This window comes from Perca flavescens, chromosome 16, assembly GCF_004354835.1.
Source record: "Perca flavescens isolate YP-PL-M2 chromosome 16, PFLA_1.0, whole genome shotgun sequence".
NCBI classification, from domain to species: domain Eukaryota; kingdom Metazoa; phylum Chordata; class Actinopteri; order Perciformes; family Percidae; genus Perca; species Perca flavescens.
Genome location: NC_041346.1, coordinates 13,737,482 through 13,757,829, shown reverse-complemented (window position 1 = coordinate 13,757,829; position 20,348 = coordinate 13,737,482). Strand labels below are relative to the sequence as shown.

General features: G+C 40.1%; 1 protein-coding gene across 3 annotated transcripts in view; it reads left to right on the top strand.

The window, feature by feature from the left end:
- Positions 1-20,348, top strand: part of ank1b (ankyrin 1, erythrocytic b) — an 86,788-nt gene that overhangs the window by 48,206 nt on the left and 18,234 nt on the right. For all 3 annotated transcript variants that reach the window (XM_028600769.1, XM_028600768.1, XM_028600767.1), the window contains exons 4-29: positions 2,433-2,531; positions 2,941-3,039; positions 3,361-3,459; positions 3,653-3,838; positions 4,273-4,371; positions 4,613-4,711; positions 4,915-5,013; positions 6,078-6,275; positions 6,776-6,874; positions 7,368-7,466; positions 7,797-7,895; positions 8,185-8,382; positions 8,555-8,653; positions 8,880-8,978; positions 9,236-9,433; positions 9,546-9,644; positions 10,304-10,402; positions 10,632-10,730; positions 11,383-11,475; positions 11,723-11,795; positions 13,892-14,015; positions 14,283-14,346; positions 14,710-14,822; positions 17,541-17,765; positions 18,090-18,244; positions 18,488-18,699. In XM_028600769.1, the coding sequence (XP_028456570.1) occupies positions 2,433-2,531; positions 2,941-3,039; positions 3,361-3,459; positions 3,653-3,838; positions 4,273-4,371; positions 4,613-4,711; positions 4,915-5,013; positions 6,078-6,275; positions 6,776-6,874; positions 7,368-7,466; positions 7,797-7,895; positions 8,185-8,382; positions 8,555-8,653; positions 8,880-8,978; positions 9,236-9,433; positions 9,546-9,644; positions 10,304-10,402; positions 10,632-10,730; positions 11,383-11,475; positions 11,723-11,795; positions 13,892-14,015; positions 14,283-14,346; positions 14,710-14,822; positions 17,541-17,765; positions 18,090-18,244; positions 18,488-18,699 (3,225 nt within the window). The remainder of the gene's footprint in view (positions 1-2,432; positions 2,532-2,940; positions 3,040-3,360; positions 3,460-3,652; positions 3,839-4,272; positions 4,372-4,612; positions 4,712-4,914; positions 5,014-6,077; positions 6,276-6,775; positions 6,875-7,367; positions 7,467-7,796; positions 7,896-8,184; positions 8,383-8,554; positions 8,654-8,879; positions 8,979-9,235; positions 9,434-9,545; positions 9,645-10,303; positions 10,403-10,631; positions 10,731-11,382; positions 11,476-11,722; positions 11,796-13,891; positions 14,016-14,282; positions 14,347-14,709; positions 14,823-17,540; positions 17,766-18,089; positions 18,245-18,487; positions 18,700-20,348) is intronic.

Sequence of the window (20,348 nt, the reverse complement as noted above, 5' to 3'; positions counted from 1 at the left end):
CAGACAGCACTTTCCTTTCCATATAAGTTTCCCCTCTCTCTTTCAGCCTGTTCCCCACTGCAGAAGTTCTTCTGTAGACTCTGGCTCATACAGGGTTCCTCTTGTCTCCACAGGGAATTTCCTTGTTGCTATCATAATCACTAATTCATCACATATTTGTTTTCTCTTCTATAAACAGCTTAAAGCCTGACCCAAAGAGCTGATCTGCGGCGTAATACAGTTTGTGGCAAGAATACAGATATTCCACGGCTGAGAAAATGTAGTGCCAAAGGAAAGGGCTGTTTGACGACAAGGTCAAGCTGTGAAAATATTCTAAATATAGCGTACACTTAAACTGATATTGATTTTTTTAAGTGGGTCTTTTTGTTAGGTGGCTAAAATACATGCTGCTGCCTGTGCTGGCCCCATCAACCGCAGTACATTGCTTAGCTTTTGTGTCGGTACTCTGGTCTGGTTCCCCAAACTCCAAACGTGCTGACCACCATCTACTGTAGATAAGTGACTATGGATAAGTACCTCATACAACCCCACTTTAAAATATCCAAACTATCCCTTTAGGGCTGTTGTGGAGTGGGAGTGATGTTTATGAATGAATAGACAAGTCATTTTATACACAGACAAAACACTGTCAGTGAGATGGAAGTCTGGGTATTAAGAATAAACTGCTCAACGCCCTCAATCTGTGTTATACTATTGATGCATGCAACACATGCCCCAGAGAAAGACAGAAACCAAAATACAGGAAGATAGATGACTATTGAAATGAAACAAAATGTATATTTTGCACAATTTTCAAAGGTCTCTGTATTACGACTGTACTTAACTAGATAATTACTGTCAATATGATCAACAACAATTGAATTTCATACCCACAACCATGTGATCAATTATATTTCTAAAGGCCCTAAATGTAATTCTCTAATGGGAATTATTTCCCTCCATTCCCTTATGCAGATATTTCTTTTTTTCTTCTTCTTTTCTATTATATTGATGGCTTTTTACTGAGGACTGAGGCAAGGACAGAGATTGTATTTTTATAATTGATTGATGTGATTCTGCCGCAATAGCCTGTCTTTGCTATACCTACCACCCTGCAGGCTCTTGTTGGTGCTCTCTCTCTTCCCCTGTATTTATTAAAGGTACCGTTATCTAACTGTTGTGCCTTTGTCTGTGTATACATAAATGCATATCATTCACATCTAGGTGTTTGTGAAATGGGGTGTTACTGGGCATTGAAGGTGTTATTTTCGTGTTAAAAAACTAAACTGAATGTCCAACGTGTGTGCAGCAGACACACTACATTTACTGGCGTGTAAGTGCGTGTAATTGCCACTAATACACTGCATGTTTCCCGTCACTCTGCGCATGCTCGCAGAGAGACCGTGTTACCCATTTGAATTGAGTGACACCGCAGTAATATGGGAAGCCTGAGCACAGTGTGGATAACTGAGACTCCTGGTGGCCAGATTGGTTACAGCAGGCAGGTTGCAGCTTCAAATGTACTAATACAATATGTAGTCAGCCAGCCAGAGAGACACAGACAGACAGACAGACAATGTTGAGATAAAACAACTCCTCCATCTCCTCCATACTCATCAGCCTCACCAGGTTTTTCATTTTGTCAGAACTGAGTCCTCCTGCTGTCGTTGTGTGTTTATCAGTCATTTGTAGAGATACAGTAACTAGATAAGTGATGTTCCGCACAGCTGGGGAAAATTGACATATGTTGCCATGCTCACAGGGGTATGAGACTGAAGGAATGCAGTGTGTTTCTTCTTCTCATCCTTCCTACATTTCCATCCATAGACTGGTTTCATTTAACACAGCATGATTAGAGCAGGAGTCAAACACATTACAGTCTGGTGGTTTCTCAGACCACTGCACTAATAGCACATTTGGTAATTCTGAAAGTTGTGAGATACTTTATGTTAATGGAGGTGGCAAGACCATAATGATCAAGGCCAAGGAGAGGACAAAGCCAAAGGTGGCCAAGAATGTAAAGAGAATTCTGAGAGATCTTTGCACAGATCTGTTCTTTTAATTGATTTAGGAGGGTAGGATGTGTTTCTTCACGTGTGTGTGTGTGTGTGTGTGTGTGTGTGTGTGTGTGTGTGTGTGTGTGTGTGTGTGTGTGTGTGTGTGTGTGTGTGTGTGTTATTACACTAACTCATAAGACCACAACTTAACTCATTAAGTTGCCCTGAGAGATGTGGCATCACTTTGTAGTTAATGCTGTTAGTGATTATAATAATCCTGATTATTAACAGGATTATCATACTATTACGAAAGCTTTAAGATACGATGTTTAATGAAATGTGCAATAGTTTGTGGCTATGACTTATTAATACTTTAATATGAGTTGGTAAAAATGGTATTCTATTTGTTTTACTTTTAACTCTAATGTGACTAAATGTCTCTGTCTTCTTTCTAAGAATGGTCTCAACGGGTTACACCTGGCTTCTAAAGAAGGGCACGTCAAAATGGTCCTGGAGCTACTGCACTCTGGCATTGAACTGGAAGCCACCACCAAGGTACTTTGTTCTCTCTGTATGCTAACAAAAGCTGTTTAATAAAATCCATTATTCAGTTTGGGTTTTCAGTTTAATACTGAACAGAAAAGGCTGGGGTTTTTATTGAGAGCCTTTGAATTATATATTACCATATAGCATATTATTCAGGATACTTATTTCATCATTTGTTTTGTTATAATGTGCAAAGTGTAGGTGGTTTGCTTCTAAATGGCTTAAATGTAAATTTGGACAATGTACCACGTTCATCATCAAGTTTTTATCTTATATACTGGATGAATACAAAACACAACAATCATGTTCTTCTGGTTCACTTTAATTTCCCTCTCTCTATTTCGTGTGTGTGTGTGTGTGTGTGTGTGTGTGTGTGTGTGTGTGTGTGTGTGTGTGTGTGTGTGTGTGTGACCTCCAGAAAGGCAACACAGCTCTCCATATCGCAGCGCTGGCAGGGCAGGAGAAAGTGGTGGCTGAGCTTGTCAACTATGGTGCCAACGTTAATGCCCAGTCACATGTGAGTCACTGCAAGCTTTGAGCAAGACAAGAATGTGCCAAGTCTGTGTGTATGCATGCATGCATTTGTGTATTTCTGCGCTTGCATATGAAACACATTTGATAAAGAGTTCTATATATTTACATACAGTATCTGTCCTTCTAAAGATAAACACCTGTTAATTATTTATTTCTCAGATCAGCTGAGTCTCAAATACCTGTGTGTAAGCAGACGTGCGTTGTGTTTTATTTCTGATATCACGTTTTGAAATATGGGTTGAGGCCCATATTATTGTGTGTTTGTGTATATGTAAATTTACATAATATATTTGTGCCCTAACAGAAAGGGTTCAGTCCTCTCTACATGGCAGCCCAGGAGAATCACTTAGAGGTGGTCAAGTTCCTGCTCGAGAACGGTGCCAATCAGAGTCTCCCAACTGAGGTACGTGTCTCTCTTCAAACTGAAAGTTTTCATTGTGAGTTTGCACTAAACAAAAATGCAGCTTTTTTCATGCAAAGAAAAAAATACCTTCCGCTTCTCTTCTCTTCTCCATTCTTTTCTTTTCCTGGCCTCTTTCTGACATCCCTACTTTTTTCTGTCATCCTTTCTCTTTCGCTCGCTGTCCCTCTCTCAGGATGGCTTCACTCCACTGGCAGTAGCCCTCCAGCAGGGCCATGAAAATGTTGTGGCACTGCTCATCAACTATGGCACCAAGGGCAAGGTCCGCCTCCCTGCACTGCACATCGCCGCACGAAACGACGACACACGCACCGCCGCAGTGCTGCTACAGAACGACCCCAACGCTGATGTTCTCAGCAAGGTATACACTCACTGAGATTGTGTGTCTGTACTGGTTGTAGTGGTTTACTTAGTGTACTATGACAATATAATTAGCCAGAAAGAAAAGAACAAGAAAAATACATTGCAAGAACAGAAACAACATAATTACAATCCAATTTCCTTGAATGAAAAGAAAACTCTACAATCAAATACTGAAGGGAAACAGTTATGGGCTACAGCTTTCTTAATGCAAATCACTATCAAAAGAAAAATACAATTTATTATGAGAATAATCTTTAAAGCACACTGCTATAAAATATTTTTGGGCTATTGTCTGACTGTTCTTTCTAACTTTATATCCAAAACTGTTATTTAATCTGTGTCATTCACGTTGTTGTAACCTTGTTTTTTCAAAGGTGATATAAATAGATTGTAATTATCCTTATTTATACTTTTATTCTCTCTCCTATGTAGACTGGTTTCACACCTCTCCATATTGCAGCCCACTATGAGAATATGAGCGTAGCCCAGCTGCTACTGAACAGAGGAGCCAATGTAAACTTCACCCCCAAGGTCAGTTTATCTCAGCTGTAGGTTCAAAGGAATGATGAATGTAGTTCAAACTTTGTGTTTTGAGAAAATAGCATTATAAAGTTAACAGATACATTTTCCCTATACATTTATTTTTTCAATAGATCAGCTTTCATTATACTTTTGTCTTGTCATATTTGAAAGCAATCCGGAGACTTGATGCAATGATTACAAATGTTGATGATTAATACAACTTACTTTCTTCTTGCCCCTGCTTTTCTAGAATGGCATCACACCCCTTCATATAGCCTCCAGGAGGGGCAATGTGATGATGGTCAGACTACTGCTAGACAGAGGAGCACAGATTGATGCCACAACTAAGGTAGTGTACTGTTAACTGTAAGCCAGTGTGTTCCACTCAGCTCTGGCATTTTGTCATGTATGCATGCTTAACGCCTTCCCAATATCTATTTCCTCCATCTGTCTTACTCCCTGCTGATTTGCTCATTTCTGTCTCTTATGTCGTTTAGCACCTTTCCAATTACTCTTCCGGCCTTTCTCTTTTTTTTACTCGTTTCTTTGTAGGACGAGCTGACTCCTCTCCACTGTGCAGCCAGGAATGGTCATGTTCGCATCATTGAGCTTCTGTTGGAACACGGTGCTCCCATCCAGGCTAAAACCAAGGTAGAGGAATTTAATATAATACTGCAACCGCTATGGTTGTCTTTAAAGCTCCATTGTGTACATTTTTGTGTAATTACTTCCACCCACTAATCAAAATATTCTCGTACGCATAGAATCTGCCATTTAGAATCATTCAGAATACATACGAGCGAGTCGCTCGAATGACGGCCACCATGTTGCGCCTCCATCTTTAAAATACATTAGCCAAAGAGGGACATACCTCCGCCTTTGGCGCTTTTACACTCAGTGGCACCGTGACGAATGCCAGGGAGGGGGAGAAGATTACTCGCAACTGCCGGCAGATTTGAAAGCCTGTTGAAGATGGAGTATCACGCCTATTCTCTAAGACTATATGTAGCGGAGTCGCCAAGGAAGTTAAAAAGAGAATTTGTTTAGGATACTTTTCTTTGCGTCAATGATGAAAAAGGATTGTCTACCTTGTAACAGAAACTTAATCATATGTGTTGTGATTTCCCTGGCAGACAACTCACATAATGGAGTTGTAACACAGACTAGCTGCAGCTAGAACAGCTGCATGTGAACGATGGAGATACTAAGAGCTAATTTCGGTTTCATTGACAGAGTTCATACTGCTCAGAGAAATCTATTAAAAACACAAACCTATGTTACTTCTCTCCTTTGCTGTAAATATAGAAATTCTTACACAATGTAGCTTTAACCCCTTAACGCCGTTTTGACTTTGTGAAAGTCTAACTACTGACTGCGATTCCATGTTTTATGACTAATTATTTCCCCAAGGCCTATAAAGGCCTATCAGCATATAAACCAGCTTGCTAGAAACTTATATGCTTTCCTCTAACTTTGGCTAATACATTTAGCTAAAACTAAGATTGGTCTGTTTAACAAATGTTCACACTACTAGCAGATAGTATTGCTACAAGATTCCTTGCTAGTTTTATCATCTGCAAGTAATTTAGCACCGTGCGTTGAATATATCCCCTCTAAGGACTCAACAGCATGATACATTTGATACACATGATTTTCTTTTTTCTTTCCTTAACTTTTCCCGCCTCTGTCTGTGTCCCATTCTGTCCCTCCTACAGAATGGTCTGTCCCCCATCCACATGGCAGCTCAGGGGGATCACATGGACTGTGTCAGGCAGCTACTGCAGTACAATGCTGAGATTGATGATATCACGCTGGACCATTTAACCCCTCTTCATGTAGCAGCCCACTGTGGTCATCATCGGATGGCCAAAGTCCTACTAGACAAGGGGGCCAAAGCCAATGCAAGAGCTCTGGTAGGTTTGTTGTTGAATAGTTAGTTTTCTTGTTTAGTTTAGATGACTTTGAAATATAATAGGGGTACAATCAATCAAGATGGTCATAGTGACTGTCTTATGTCTATTGTGATCTTCAGGTTGAGAGGAGGTAAATGTAGCAATGATTTCTTAATTTACTTGTATAGGTATAATTTGTGTATCTATTGATATATATTTGCCAATATAGTGTCCGTGTTGCTCAGAACTTCAACAGAAGTTCATACAGGGTTCAGGTGTGTATATATATATATATATATATATAAAACCGAAGACATGCAAACGCTTAAAAGCAAAATCTAATCTTTAACGCTCATACTAGTGTTTCAGTCTGTATTCCTTAAGCAGAGCACCACATCAGACAAATCACCATTACCGGAGGGAGACAACCGTGATATTAAAGTAATTCTGTAAAAATCTGGATCAAAAGGCATAAAGTGATTCTGGCTTCAGGACTTGAACTGTTTTCTCTGTGTTTCCAGAATGGCTTCACACCTCTCCATATCGCCTGCAAGAAGAACCACATGCGGTCCATGGACCTGCTGCTTAAGCACTCTGCTTCCCTGGAAGCTGTTACAGAGGTGAGACGATGTGACCACCCGCGACAGAGGCTAAAATTGATCAATTACTCACTCTTCTGGCGCAAAGAAAAGTTTTCACCCAAGCGGCATTCATAAAGCATTCTTTGTCTTTTGTAACAAACATGTTTGCATTTTGTTTCTTTATTTTCTTGTTACATGCACATTTAAGTTCATGGTAAAACGTGTGTAGCTTGGACAGGAATACATTTTCACAAAGATATAGCCCCCATCTAATGTCAGTGTCATTCATCTTAAAGTTTCAAAACTGGCTATTTTTTGATTGTTAATAATAATTAATGTTGAATATTAATTAATAATGTATTAATAATGTCCTTTGCTGTCCAAACAGCTCGAGTCTACATTCACACTAATCAATTTATGCCAGTCAGTCAGATGTGGTTTATAGACTAGGATGTCACCTGACTTTCTCTGTAATGCTTTGATATTGAGTTTTGGCGACCTTCTCTGTCTGTGTCTGTGTTTGTGTGTGCAGTCTGGTCTCACTCCTCTTCATGTAGCTGCATTCATGGGCCATCTGAACATAGTGAAGAACCTGCTCCAGAGAGGGGCTTCACCTAATGCTTCCAATGTGGTATGAACTCCTTTTAACCCCAAAACTGTTAGTCTTTCTTAATTCATCTTTTCTTTTAAATCACTGTCCGACATTGCCAGTCCAGTGAATTGATATTTTATTCATTTTTAAGAGAGAATGTATTCCACGCTGAATTCAATAATTAATTACCTGAGAAGATTAATTTCGTAGGTCAAACATGCAACAATTAGCCATAGATGGATTATGTCTCTTTTTTTTTGCCAGCACAGAAAGCCATAGCTATTAAAAAGAATATTGCTGGAAGAGCATGAATTGTTTCTAACTATTATGTCATGTGAATGACCGGTTGTCTGTATTCATCTACAACAGAAAGTGGAGACTCCCCTCCACATGGCCTCCAGAGCAGGACACTGTGAAGTTGCTCAGTTCCTGCTGCAGAACGCAGCACAAGTGGACGCCAGGGCTAAGGTACCAGCCATATTGTCTTAATATAGTCATCAAAACCCTAAACAAACTGTATGTTTGTACTGTATGTATCTGTGGCTGCCATTCAGTATTTCTCGCGGCGATCATTGCTGCCTTTTAAACTACAGGAAAAGTTTCATAAGGCCCACCTCAAGTACATAATGAAATTAGCATACATGAGTGGTAGAATGGTTTGGATGTCTGGCTAGTAGTGTGACTTCATTCCTCACTACTTAATGATATCCGTTTCCCTGTTTAAATCATAGATTGACCTCTTTCTCCTTGTGTCCAGGATGACCAGACACCACTACACTGTGCGGCCCGCATGGGCCACAAGGAGCTTGTCAAGACACTCCTTGAGCACAAGGCCAGCCCTGACTCGGCTACAACTGCGGGTCACACACCGTTACACATATCTGCACGTGAAGGACATGTCCACACTATTCGAATCTTATTGGATGCTGGGGCACAGCAGATCAAGATGACAAAGGTAGAGAAAAAAATGGTTTAATATGCATGAATGCTCAATTCCTGCAAGAAGAGTAGAGCCTCAACTGAGCTGGTCTGCATTAGGCACTACACTAGTAAAGGCAAACCTGTTTTTATTCCAAGAACAGTGGGTATAATATACAATAATGACAAGCATGTTTCCTTTTGAGCAGAAAGGCTTCACTCCCCTCCATGTGGCCTCTAAATATGGGAAGGTGGACGTGGCTGAGCTCCTTCTGGAGAGAGGGGCCAATCCTAATGCAGCTGGGAAGGTGAGACAATCTGTGCTCCCTGCAGTACACAACAAAGTACTCTTTACACGCCTGTTAAAAGCAAATCAGCCTGAACATTTGACCCCGTAGAGATGATTTGGGATATCAGCTGAGTTATAGATTATCGTGGTACGTGTTTCATATATACATGTGTTGTGTGTGCGTGTGTGCGTGTGTGTGCGTGTCTATGGGTTTATATATGTGTACATGGTTATGTGTTTAACAGAACGGTCTGACACCCCTTCATGTGGCTGTCCATCACAACAACCTGGATGTTGTTAGACTCCTGGTCAGCAAGGGAGGATCTGCACACAGCACTGCCCGAGTAAGATGCTCACATATGTGTGTGCACATACTCACACAGGCAGGCCAACACAGCATGCCATTGCTGACACACATACTATGAACAGGTCAAATGAGTGTGTGATACTTAAACATACAGTAACTTACATGACAACCTTTGTACACCGAAGCACTCTCTCATGACAGAATTCAAGATGGAATCTAAAATTAGACATTAAAAGCTATTAAAAGCGATTCCCACTCTTGTGTGTGTCTGTGTGTCCTTGTTTCTCGCTACAGAACGGATACACAGCCCTGCACATAGCGGCCAAGCAGAACCAAATAGAGGTGGCCAGTTGTCTGCTGCAGAATGGGGCAACACCCAATTCCGAGTCCCTCCAAGGCATCACGCCCCTACACCTGGCTTCTCAGGAGGGGCGGCCCGACATGGTGGCCCTGCTCATCTCCAAACAGGCCAACGTTAATCTGGGAAACAAGGTAAATATAAGAATGGATAAACACGTATCAATCCCAGAGAGTGAAAGTTGATTGATGTAGCTTTTGACTATTAAAAACGGTCTTTTCCTTGTCCATCCTTTCTGTCTGTTAGAATGGGTTGACCCCTATGCATCTTGTGGCTCAGGAAGGTCATGTGGGAATTGCTGACACGTTGGTCAAACAGGGAGCTTCCGTTTACGCTGCTTCACGGGTACGTTGCACTGCCTCCTCTGGTACACACTGAGATGAGTTAAATGATGACACTGAATCAACTTATTCCACTTTGGGAATAATAACTTGGGGAATAACCGTCAAAAATGAGCCTGAATGGCCCAGAGCTACGGTATGTTGTAACAGTCGTTGGGCTTTTCTGTTGTTGACAATTTTCATATATTATTCATCCGAGTTTTAGGTTTTCCATGCGGCTTGCTTAAAAATTCTTTGTCCATCTGCGAATAAAGAAGTGGATAGGGGATTTAATTTCCCTTTTAAACAAATTAATGAAAATCTATAAATATTTAATTAACAGCACAAAGTCACACTAGTTCATCAGTATTTGACGTAAAAAATGTAGATACAATCAAATATCTTTAGGATGACATAAAAATGTATTTTCTAAAACTAAGAGATTAAATGATTGTCTTTTAAATGACTGCATACTAATTTCTCATAATGTGTAATGTTTGCTGCCTTTTTACAATTTTGCACGCTCATGTTTATTTACAAATGTTTACACAAGGCCTCTTTATAGACATGAAGAGGCATTAATGAAGCTACTGAACCGCAGCCAACTCTATCTCTCTCTCTCTCTCTCTCTCTCTCTCTCTCTCTCTCTCTCTCTCTCTCTCTCTCTCTATCGCCTTGTCTCAGATGGGCTACACACCCCTTCATGTGGCCTGTCACTATGGAAACATCAAGATGGTGAAGTTCCTCCTGCAGCAGCAGGCTCATGTGAATAGCAAGACAAGGGTAAACAACCTCTATCTCACTTAATGAGAGAACGTAATCTATATGACTTGTACTTCCTACTGTATGTGCCGTATGTACTGGCTTTGGGTTTTTTCTGTTAGACGTCACCTGTAAAGCTTTATTCAAACACTGTTTAACCGCCAGCGATTGCATGCCAGAATTCTAGAAGGAAAATAATTAATCTTGGTTTCTTCTTTTGTCTGACCGTCTCCTCTCTTCTTTTCTCCAGATTGGCTACACCCCTCTGCACCAGGCAGCTCAGCAGGGCCATACTGATATTGTCACCCTGTTGTTAAAACACGGAGCCCAGCCCAATGAGATTACTTCAGTGAGTTGACCTTTTAGTTCACCTTATTCTATTAAAATCTTCCCATCGACACTGGTCATTCCCTCTGTACCTACACACTGATTTCTCTGGGCAAACATAAACATGCATCCTATAGATAATGTGAAAGCAGATAAGGAAAGGACTCTTTGTGTGTGGACCGTAGCTGCTACCTTAGTGGCAGAGAATAGGGATCCAAATAAAGATCAAAGGCATGTCTCTGAGATGATACTGAATGATACTTCCTGGCCTCTCCTATCACACCTGTTATGTAACATGATTTAAATGGCTTGGTGTACATTCATTTATTTAAAAAAGATACACTATTCACAGTTCAAGTTACTGGTTAACTGTCATTTCTACCAGAAATTGAGCCATCGGCCAAGGTCCTGGTAGGGTGCACAGGGGCAGGGCTCCATTCATGTGAACACCATGCTCACACAGATTTGACAAAATGTCCTTTTGCCTCTGACAATTGCCAATGGCTGTCAATATACTGTACTGTAATGTCACTCGACTGTAATACTGCCTTCAAGTGCATGAAAATGTGCCTTTTTTATAGAATACTTTCTATAGAAAAGAATGACATACTTTTAAACAAAGTTAAAACAATCTATGGAAATATTTTGTATGTTTCTCATCTTTCTCTGTACAGAATGGGACCTCTCCCCTGGGTATTGCTAAGCGGCTGGGTTACATCTCTGTCATTGATGTGCTCAAACTGGTTACCGAGGAGTCCGTCTCCGCAGTAAGCAACACATCATGCATGGTTCACATGGTTACACCAGTACGCAAAGAAGTAGCCTTGACACACCATGACTCAGTTGTTCAATCAAAGAGTTGTCTTCTTTTGATCAGATTCAGCTCCCTCATCGGCTTGCAAAAGTAATTCAGCATTTCCCATATTCTCCTCTCTTTCCTTCCCATTTCACTCCCTCCTCTGCCCTGCCGTCTCCCTCTCTCTTTTGCAACCTCCTTCTGTCTGCTGCACACAGATTACTACAGAGAAGCACCGGATGAGTTTCCCTGAGACAGTAGATGAGATTTTGGATGTTTCAGAGGATGAAGGTGGGCTATTCGACTTAATTATTATGTTATGTTATCAACTGTACACTTAATATGATATGATAATTAATTTTCAACTCTAATTCGCTATTTTGGTAGAAGAAGACTGTATGGGAGGTACACTGACACATCAAAGTACCACCATGAATTTAAACATGTATATAACTTGTTTGTAACACTCCTTTTCCATTTGTTTTGTAGGGGTTGCCCAGCTAACTTTAGGTAGGATTGTGTCTGTATCTCTGGCTTGGTGGCTAGTGAACTTGTGCCTTCATTGCAATTCTCATTATCTCTATGTGTCACTAATTGTCTTTTTAATCAGTTCCTCTGACTCTGATCTCAACTCCAGCCCTGTTTGCTCTTCTCGATCTTTATCTTATCAATCCTTATCTTCTCTATCTTTATTCTCCCCTACTCTCCCTCTGGCTCCAAGATTTATTTAAAAAATGTTTTTCATCAGCATGTAGTCATGGCATTTTTCTCTTTTACCAGCATTCAATGCACATCTGTTCGTGGACTCATTATTGACAGAACTTTAGTATTCTGCATTTATAAGACAAACAGCTCTTCTCTAATCCAGACAATGTGCTTCTTTTACAACCCAAATTGATCAGTAAGCTAAATTAAAAACATGGTATGCCCCAGTTGGGACACTCACAGTTGCTGCTTATTCAGTCGTCTTTGTGTTTTAAAAAATGTATTCAAATCAGTGTAATATTTTGCAACTAATTTTGAAAGCAATTTTTTTATACGTAAGCTTAATTTTTTTCTTGTTGTACTTGTTTAATTCTATTGCTTTTTCTTCTTTAGAGTGCTCATATTATGCTTTTTGGCTTTTTCCCTTTCCTTTATTGTGTTATATATCTTTTTTGTGCACGTTATAGGTTTACAAAGTGAAAAAGCCCAAAGTCCAACCCAAAGGAACTTACCATCTCCAACAGAAAACACTGTTCACAAACTGCTCCAAACAGCTCTATTGTAGTCCAGCCTTTACTTCAGTGACGAACGTGGTCACTTTGTAACACACGTTATAATGCTCGCCTAGCTGCTAGCGTGGCACGCCCTCATACTCTGCAAGTGACTAGCTAGCAGTACTTACTGCGCATGTGCGACTCCCAACAAAGATGGAATAGAAGTGTGATACCTCACTCTGTAGCTAAAACAGTGAGCTCAACACACAGGGTGAAAAGAGGAGCTGCAGCAATGCGCAGTACAACAAAAATATGGTGTTTTTTGAAAATTAAACCATGTAAACCAATTCTGATTTAACCTCTAAATACAGTTATGAACCTGAAAATTTGCATAATATGAGCACCTTAACATTTTTGGTTTGTTTACCTGTACAGCTTGTACTAATGAATGTTTAATTGTCTGTGACCAACTCTGTTTTGTGAAGCGGTTTATCATTTACTATTGTTGTTATTATCATTATTTCAATATCATTCCTCCTTAATAATTGAGGTATTTTCTCCTACACAGAAACAACCATCACCACATGTGATTTCATCTGTAATGGGCATGCTCACTAAAAAAGCTGTCACCAGATGCCTTGCAGTTTGCCGTCCATGCAGTGTCCTAAACTGTGTTAATATTCACTGTCTTACCAATCCCCTTCTTTCACACATTTGGTTTCCATTGGCTCTGGTTGTTGTTAGTTTAACTCCATTGCTTAGACTGAACATTTGAGATTGCTTTGTTGCCATTCTTCTGTGGTTTTTGTGAAGGGATGGGAAGGATGGTGGTGTAACAATCACCACTATTGTCTATTGGGGAATTAAATCAAGTGACATTATTTGGATTCAAGTGGAAAGGCCAACCACAGTTCAAGATACTGTCACTCATAGAAAAATGAAAAAAAGTCAAAATGCATTGGGGGAAAAGGGTGAATTCCATTGGCAGATTTAATTAAGAAACTCACATTGTACGACTGAGTGGAATAACTTGAGAGTTGAGATCAGCACCATTTTGCCCTGTATTCCCCTGGTCTCGTCCTTTTCTCTCTTAATTCTTTATGTGCAACCTGTTCTTTTCCAGTTTTCGTTTTTTTTCCCCCTCTTTGCTCCTTTTCCATCTTTCTTACTTCTCCATTTTTCACTCAGGAGACGAGTTGCTCGGGATGGACGGGGCACGCTATTTGAAGCTTGATGACTTCAAGGACCAGGACGATGACTTCCTCTCCCCAAAGAAAACCCTTAGAGACTTTGAGGGTGGCATGGGTACCACGTAAGTAATTTTGTACTCACATTTCTACATTTGTGCTGCAGTAAATTAGTAAAACTGAGTTTTGTACTGGTTTAGGGTTATTTTCAAGAATATCTAAACATAACAGATGTCCCAAATTGGGATTGAGTGAGTTACTGAATGGCTTGCATGGATCTTTTACAGTATATCTATCTTAAATTATGAGAAGGCTCAGATAAAATCATTTTTTTTGCAGAATAATAGTCAGCTGTTTCTTGTCTTACATTATTCTCACTTCCTCTCCTGTAGGCCATATTCTCCTGCCATTCCCAGGATCCCTTGTGTGTCCCCAGAGACTGTACTGTTGGATCAGGTAGGCTTGGCTCATGACGTTTAGAGGGCGCATCACATTTTGTAAAAAATGTTTTGATCCAATTAAAGACAAATATTAATTTGTGAAACGTTTATTTTTAACTCCTCTTTTGGTTTCTGATTTTCTCCATCTCTTCTATTCGATTGTCTCTTTTTTTCTGGTTTCTTCTCTGCCTGTTTCTGTTTGTCACTCTTTTTTCTCACTTCCTTTAATGTGCTGTATTTTTTTATCACCTCTGCTTTTCCCTGTCTATCTTTTCTCTGTCATTCCCTCCTACTTTTGTCTGTCTTAATATTTTCAGTCATGGTTATTCAACTGCCTCTCAATTTCTGCTGCCTTTTTTTTCTCCCTCTCTGACCTCAGCACACCCCTATCCCCCTGCCAAAGGAGTATGATGAAGACTCTCTTATCCCGAGCAGCCCGGCTACGGAGACTTCAGACAACGTTAGCCCTGTGGCCAGCCCTATTCACACTGGGTCAGCTAATAAAACATTTTGCTGCATGTTAATCCTCATTTTATTGAATTATGTCATTGATTGATGCTGCTTGCCAGGCTCATCATAAATAAGGGATTTGGGCAAACTCAATGAGATTACCAGTATATACCACAAATGTGTTTTAGTACAAAATACATGCAAGGGCAAGGAAGATGAATAAGGTTGAAGGTTTCTTTATTAGTACCCAAGTGTAAATTTGTTGTGGAGACGGGAGATTCAGCATTCCAGTTAAGACATCACAGCAAAACAGATTTACAGGACAAATACATCAAAACAGGTATCATCACAGTATCAAAAAGAGTCTAAAGTATAAATATTTCTACGAAACTCATGACAGAGTGCTTCTACACACACACACACACGCACACACACACACACACACACACACACACACACACACTCACTCAACCACTCACTCAAAGGCTTAAAGTGCCATGCATGGATGGAGTACATCATCTCCTGCTAGCCTTGTTTAGAAGTGCAATGGCTGCAGGTAAAAAAGTATTTCTGTATCATTTTGTTCTCTCCCTAGGGGCCACAATCCGATGGCTGGAGCAAAGGAGCTGGTATTTGCTATGTAAGGGATAGTGCATTCCTTTGCCCCAGCTGTCAGAAATAAAGGGGAAAATATGTGATTATAAGTCAAAGAATACTCTGAATTTAGAATTTAGACTCACATGTATAGTATGTGAGGGACAGTGGCCTCATTGGGGGCATTAGATAATCTTGAAAAGTCTTGTTTTTATTAAATGAGTGCAGTGGCTGTTGAAAATGTGCCTATTTGGAACTGGCCGATTGCTTCGCCTGTGGTATTGCTGCTTGTAGAATTCATCAATACCAAATTGTACCCCAAAATTACTTACAGAAGGACCCCAAACCACTTAATATGCAACTCCCCTGATGAGAGCTAATCAGCACATATCTGCGTTCATCAACCACCAGAAACGGACTGTTTGTGTGTGTGTGTGTGTGTGTGCACGCGTCCGCACTTGCGCAGAGAGAGAGAGAGAGAGAGAGAGAGAGAGACGGTGTTGTCTTGTGTCGTATAATTGTTAATGAATTTAACATTTCAGCAGGTGTTAACTTCCATACAGGTTTAGTGGCTTGACGGTTAACGGTGAAGTAGGGGATTTGATTCGTGGTGGTATGGCAACAATAATGTTATTAGTTAGCAGTATATTTAATTAACCCGGGGTGAGTCTGATGAAAAGTGGTGTGTCTGCCCAGTTCAGCTCTGAGATTTTCTCGCATTGCACAGTGCTGTGAAGGAATAATCTCCGAGATTACGTTATGTTCTGCCTGTTCTGTTCGTCACAGCAACTTAATACTATATAGTGTCTGGGTTTTGTTTGATATTTAGTGTTGGCAAATGGCTTTTTGTTGAGTTTCCTCTTAGCGAAAACATAGCCACGGAAAAGCGTAGCGCCTTTTTTTCACCAACCTTATTCCACATAACAGTCGCAATGTTCCTTTCAGCTATCCGCTCGTGCTCCAGGAAAGTGAAGAAGAGTTCTTCCTCCTGGTCCTGTGCTGTGTGCAGTGGGAGAGTGGGAGTGGCCAGTGGCTAGTGTGGCAAAAGCCAATGTGTGCTTCTTTCACAGTATATATTTAACGATATCTTTTGCATTTCTGTACTGCACTTACTCATGCCCATAGCAAGACACCTGCCAAGTTTGAAATCCATCGGACTAACGGTTCGCGAGATATGCGCAAAACACACAGACAGACAGATGTCCCTGCAATTTATAGATGGATAATATTTGCTGTGTTAGTCGTGACAAAACACAGATTTCTAAAGGGTGAAGGCATATTCACAAACTCCACAACTGAGAATGCTGCACTTTGCAGATTCATCCTTAATCTTATATATGATCACTGATCATTGCTGGTGTCGTGACATCCCTGAAGCTGAACTACAGATACTCAGATACAGAATACCCAACAGTGCTGGCAAATGTAAAATAAATTATTACACATATAGCTCTGTTTTCTATTAAATTGAACTCAGGATTTAAACTGTAAATGTCTTGATACATAAATCATACAAGTTGGTCAGTTGAGGATCATAAACTATTTTAACTGTCCATGTGTACACTTTGTTTATATTGTTAATGCATAAAACCCATGTAATTACGGTATTTTACTGTTAGTAGTACAACATTTATATAGCAGCAGTTTGCCTAATCATAATTTATGCACAGCACAATGAGTCAGCATTTAAAAAGCAGAATATAAAGTGAGGGGATTGAACTCATGAGCGGAGAGGAGTCACCCTGACACACACACACACACACACACACACACACACACACACACACACACACTTGCATGAAGCTCCCTTAATGCAAGATCAAACAGCATGGGGCTCTTTTCAAAATCTAATTATGTCATTCTTGCTGCACTTAGTGGCCACTCCAGATGGCCTGTCCTCCCCTGCCATATTAAGACAATCAAATGAAAAGGGCACCACATAGTGAATTGGTTCTCTACTTTATGAATCACTCTGAAACAGACAAAGACCAGATCAATTTCTGTTTCATTCAGTAGAAGAATTTCGCTTAGGAAAGCCCTGTATTGATTGTAACATTTTACATTGCTACTGTGCCTGTTTGTTTGTTTTTTATGCTAAATGAATCTTGATCATGATAACATAAAGTTTAAAGATGATTAATTATCATATCACGGTTTGACCCTCAGCTTCCTGGTGAGTTTTATGGTGGATGCCCGAGGCGGCTCCATGCGAGGCAGCAGACACCACGGCCTGCGAGTTATCATTCCTCCTCGAACCTGCACCGCACCAACACGCATTACCTGCCGTCTGGTCAAACCTCAGAAACTGACCACACCTCCTCCGCTGGTGGAGGGGGAGGGGCTTGCTAGCCGTATCATCTCCCTAGGGCCATCAAGTATGCAGTTCCTTGGGTCAGTCAACTTTGTACTTGCAATATTTTGTGACATTTGAAAATAAATTATGCCATATTATGCCATCTAGTGGACAGTAATAGGTCTGTTTTATCTCAGGGCAATTCTGTAAATCATGGTATAATCCCAGCAACAATATTGGTACAGAACAAAATTGGATATTTTTTTTCTAATAAGGTTACAAAATCTGTTTTTTTACATCACAACCCTCATTTTGTTTTATTTTTCAAACTAAATCACGATGCTCCGTGTTTTGAATAAAAGAAGATTAAAGAACCTATTTCTAATCCAGATTTTTATGAAGGTTTTTTGTTTATTTCACAGGCCAGTAATAGTGGAAATCCCCCACTTTGCCTCACTGGGCCGAGGGGACCGAGAGCTTGTGGTCCTCCGCAGCGAAAATGGCTCAGTGTGGAAGGAACATCGTAATCGCTATGGTGACGAAGTGCTGGAAACTATTCTGAATGGCATGGATGAAGGTCAGTGTGATGGTAACGCATTTAAGTCTTAATCTTTATATATGACCCTAGAGATACAGAGAGGAGATACTTTTATATAGGAGAGTTGTCTAAGCATCGACGCAGAAGAGCATTTTTTTCCTCCCCTGGACATGTGTAGCTTGCATTCTTTTTACCCTCCTCTCTTTATTGTTCCCTCTGTGTCTCTTTTTCTATTTCTGACCTTATTTCTCTATTTTCCTCTTCACTGCTTCTTGTGTGTAGACTTGGAGAGTCAAGATGAGCTGGAGAAGAAGAGAATCCGTCGGATCATCTCCACTGACTTCCCCCTCTACTTCGCTGTGGTCTCCCGCATTCAGCAGGAGAGCGATCTGATCGGTCCAGAGGGCGGCCGGTTGAACACTAAGCTGGTGCCCCATGTCGAGGCCATCTTCCCTGAGACAGCAGTCACCAAGAGAGTTAGACTGGGGCTGCAGGTAAGAAGGGGAGAGCTGACATGCATTAGAGCATTATGCATGAGCAGGAACGATGAAGAGGGGAGGGAATTGCAGATTTAAAAACATGACATGACAGATCCTGTACATCTTTCATAATTGCCTGGATGTTTTTATTTTGCTCGTACAACAGAGACAATCTGGTGTTTTTCAGAAATGAATGACTCTCAGTCTGTGACTCAATGGTCTATGCCAATGTGTTTGCTTGTGGCATTCCAGTTTTTGCTGCCATTAGTCTCTTGGAGTTAAGACTTGACAGATTTCATATGCCGAAGTCGATGTTCTTACTGTTCGACTAACGACAAGCCTGAATATGTAAGAGTTGTGCTGTCAGTCACTGAGAGAAAATGCGTACTGTTGACTGCAGACAGATGCTTTATTCTCTTATTGCTGTGAATCTTGATGTTTGAAGGAAGTTCATGGATTGTTGTATAAGTATAACCATTTTTGATTCCATATCTTTTGATCCAGCGTTTTTTCCTATTTAGTGCAAATAGTGATCATGGTAAAAAAAATGGAAATGTCATTTTCCTGCATAACATTTCTTACAGTATAGTCATTGGTTTCTATATATTTAATTACAGTAAACATTTGCTTTCGTTAATTTATCACAGTGAACAACAAGTATGCTTTTGCTGAAACTGAACTAAAACCAACAGCTACCTCAAAGATATGAAGAAAATATTTAAAATCTAAAGCACTATGATATGCCTTAGAAACTAATCAGCAGTAATGTAAAATATGCATGGTTGTAGAAAATGGCTAAAGTATTCAAAACACTGGTATGGTTCTTTTTGATGTGAAACATTAACCTCTACGTATTAGATACAGGTTATTTCATAGGTTTAAAGCCCCTAAAACTTGTTTTTAATTTTGAATAATGTACAGCAACAATGTTTATGTAAGAACGGAAGAGATTGGAGAATTTCTTGGAACTTATATTAGTGATAAAAAGGTGATGCTCTTTGTTAGGGGGCATGAACAAATTCAGTAAACATCAAGGAAGAAACCAAGGCACTCGTCTTTTAGAAAAAAATATATAAAATGCCTTTAATGCATCTGGCACACTCAATAGAATAAGATAAAAATAAAAAAAAAATAAAAACGAAATCAGCTAGGTATTTTCTATTTAGAGTTTAACAATAAAAAGCTGTCTTTTACTGTCAGTGCTGGCAATGTAAACAAGAACCACTCGTTCTACGTTTTGATTTGAATGTTGCTAAACTTCACTTGGTGTATGGAAGTATGTGGCATCACCTTTTTCCAACTGCACCCCACCTACTTCAAGCCATTGAGAAAAGCCAGGGAAAGAACAGAAATGCAGTAATCTCTCTTGTGAAATAACCAAAACTGTTCTAAATGACCCTGCCTGAGAAACACTGATTAAGAAAATAGTTTTTTTAGGGCCTTTAAAATACAAAATGACATAAGGTTTTACAAAAAGACATTAACCTGCATATAGTTGCCAAGAACTAGACCTGAGGGAGTATTTCAACCTATCTTTCCATACTCCACCGTTTCTAAATTAGCATTTCCAACACATGGTGTTTGTCCTGTCAAACAGGAGCTTTTAGCACATGTGTGGCTGACTGTCACTCAACCAGACCTCTACAGACACACATATGGGAACT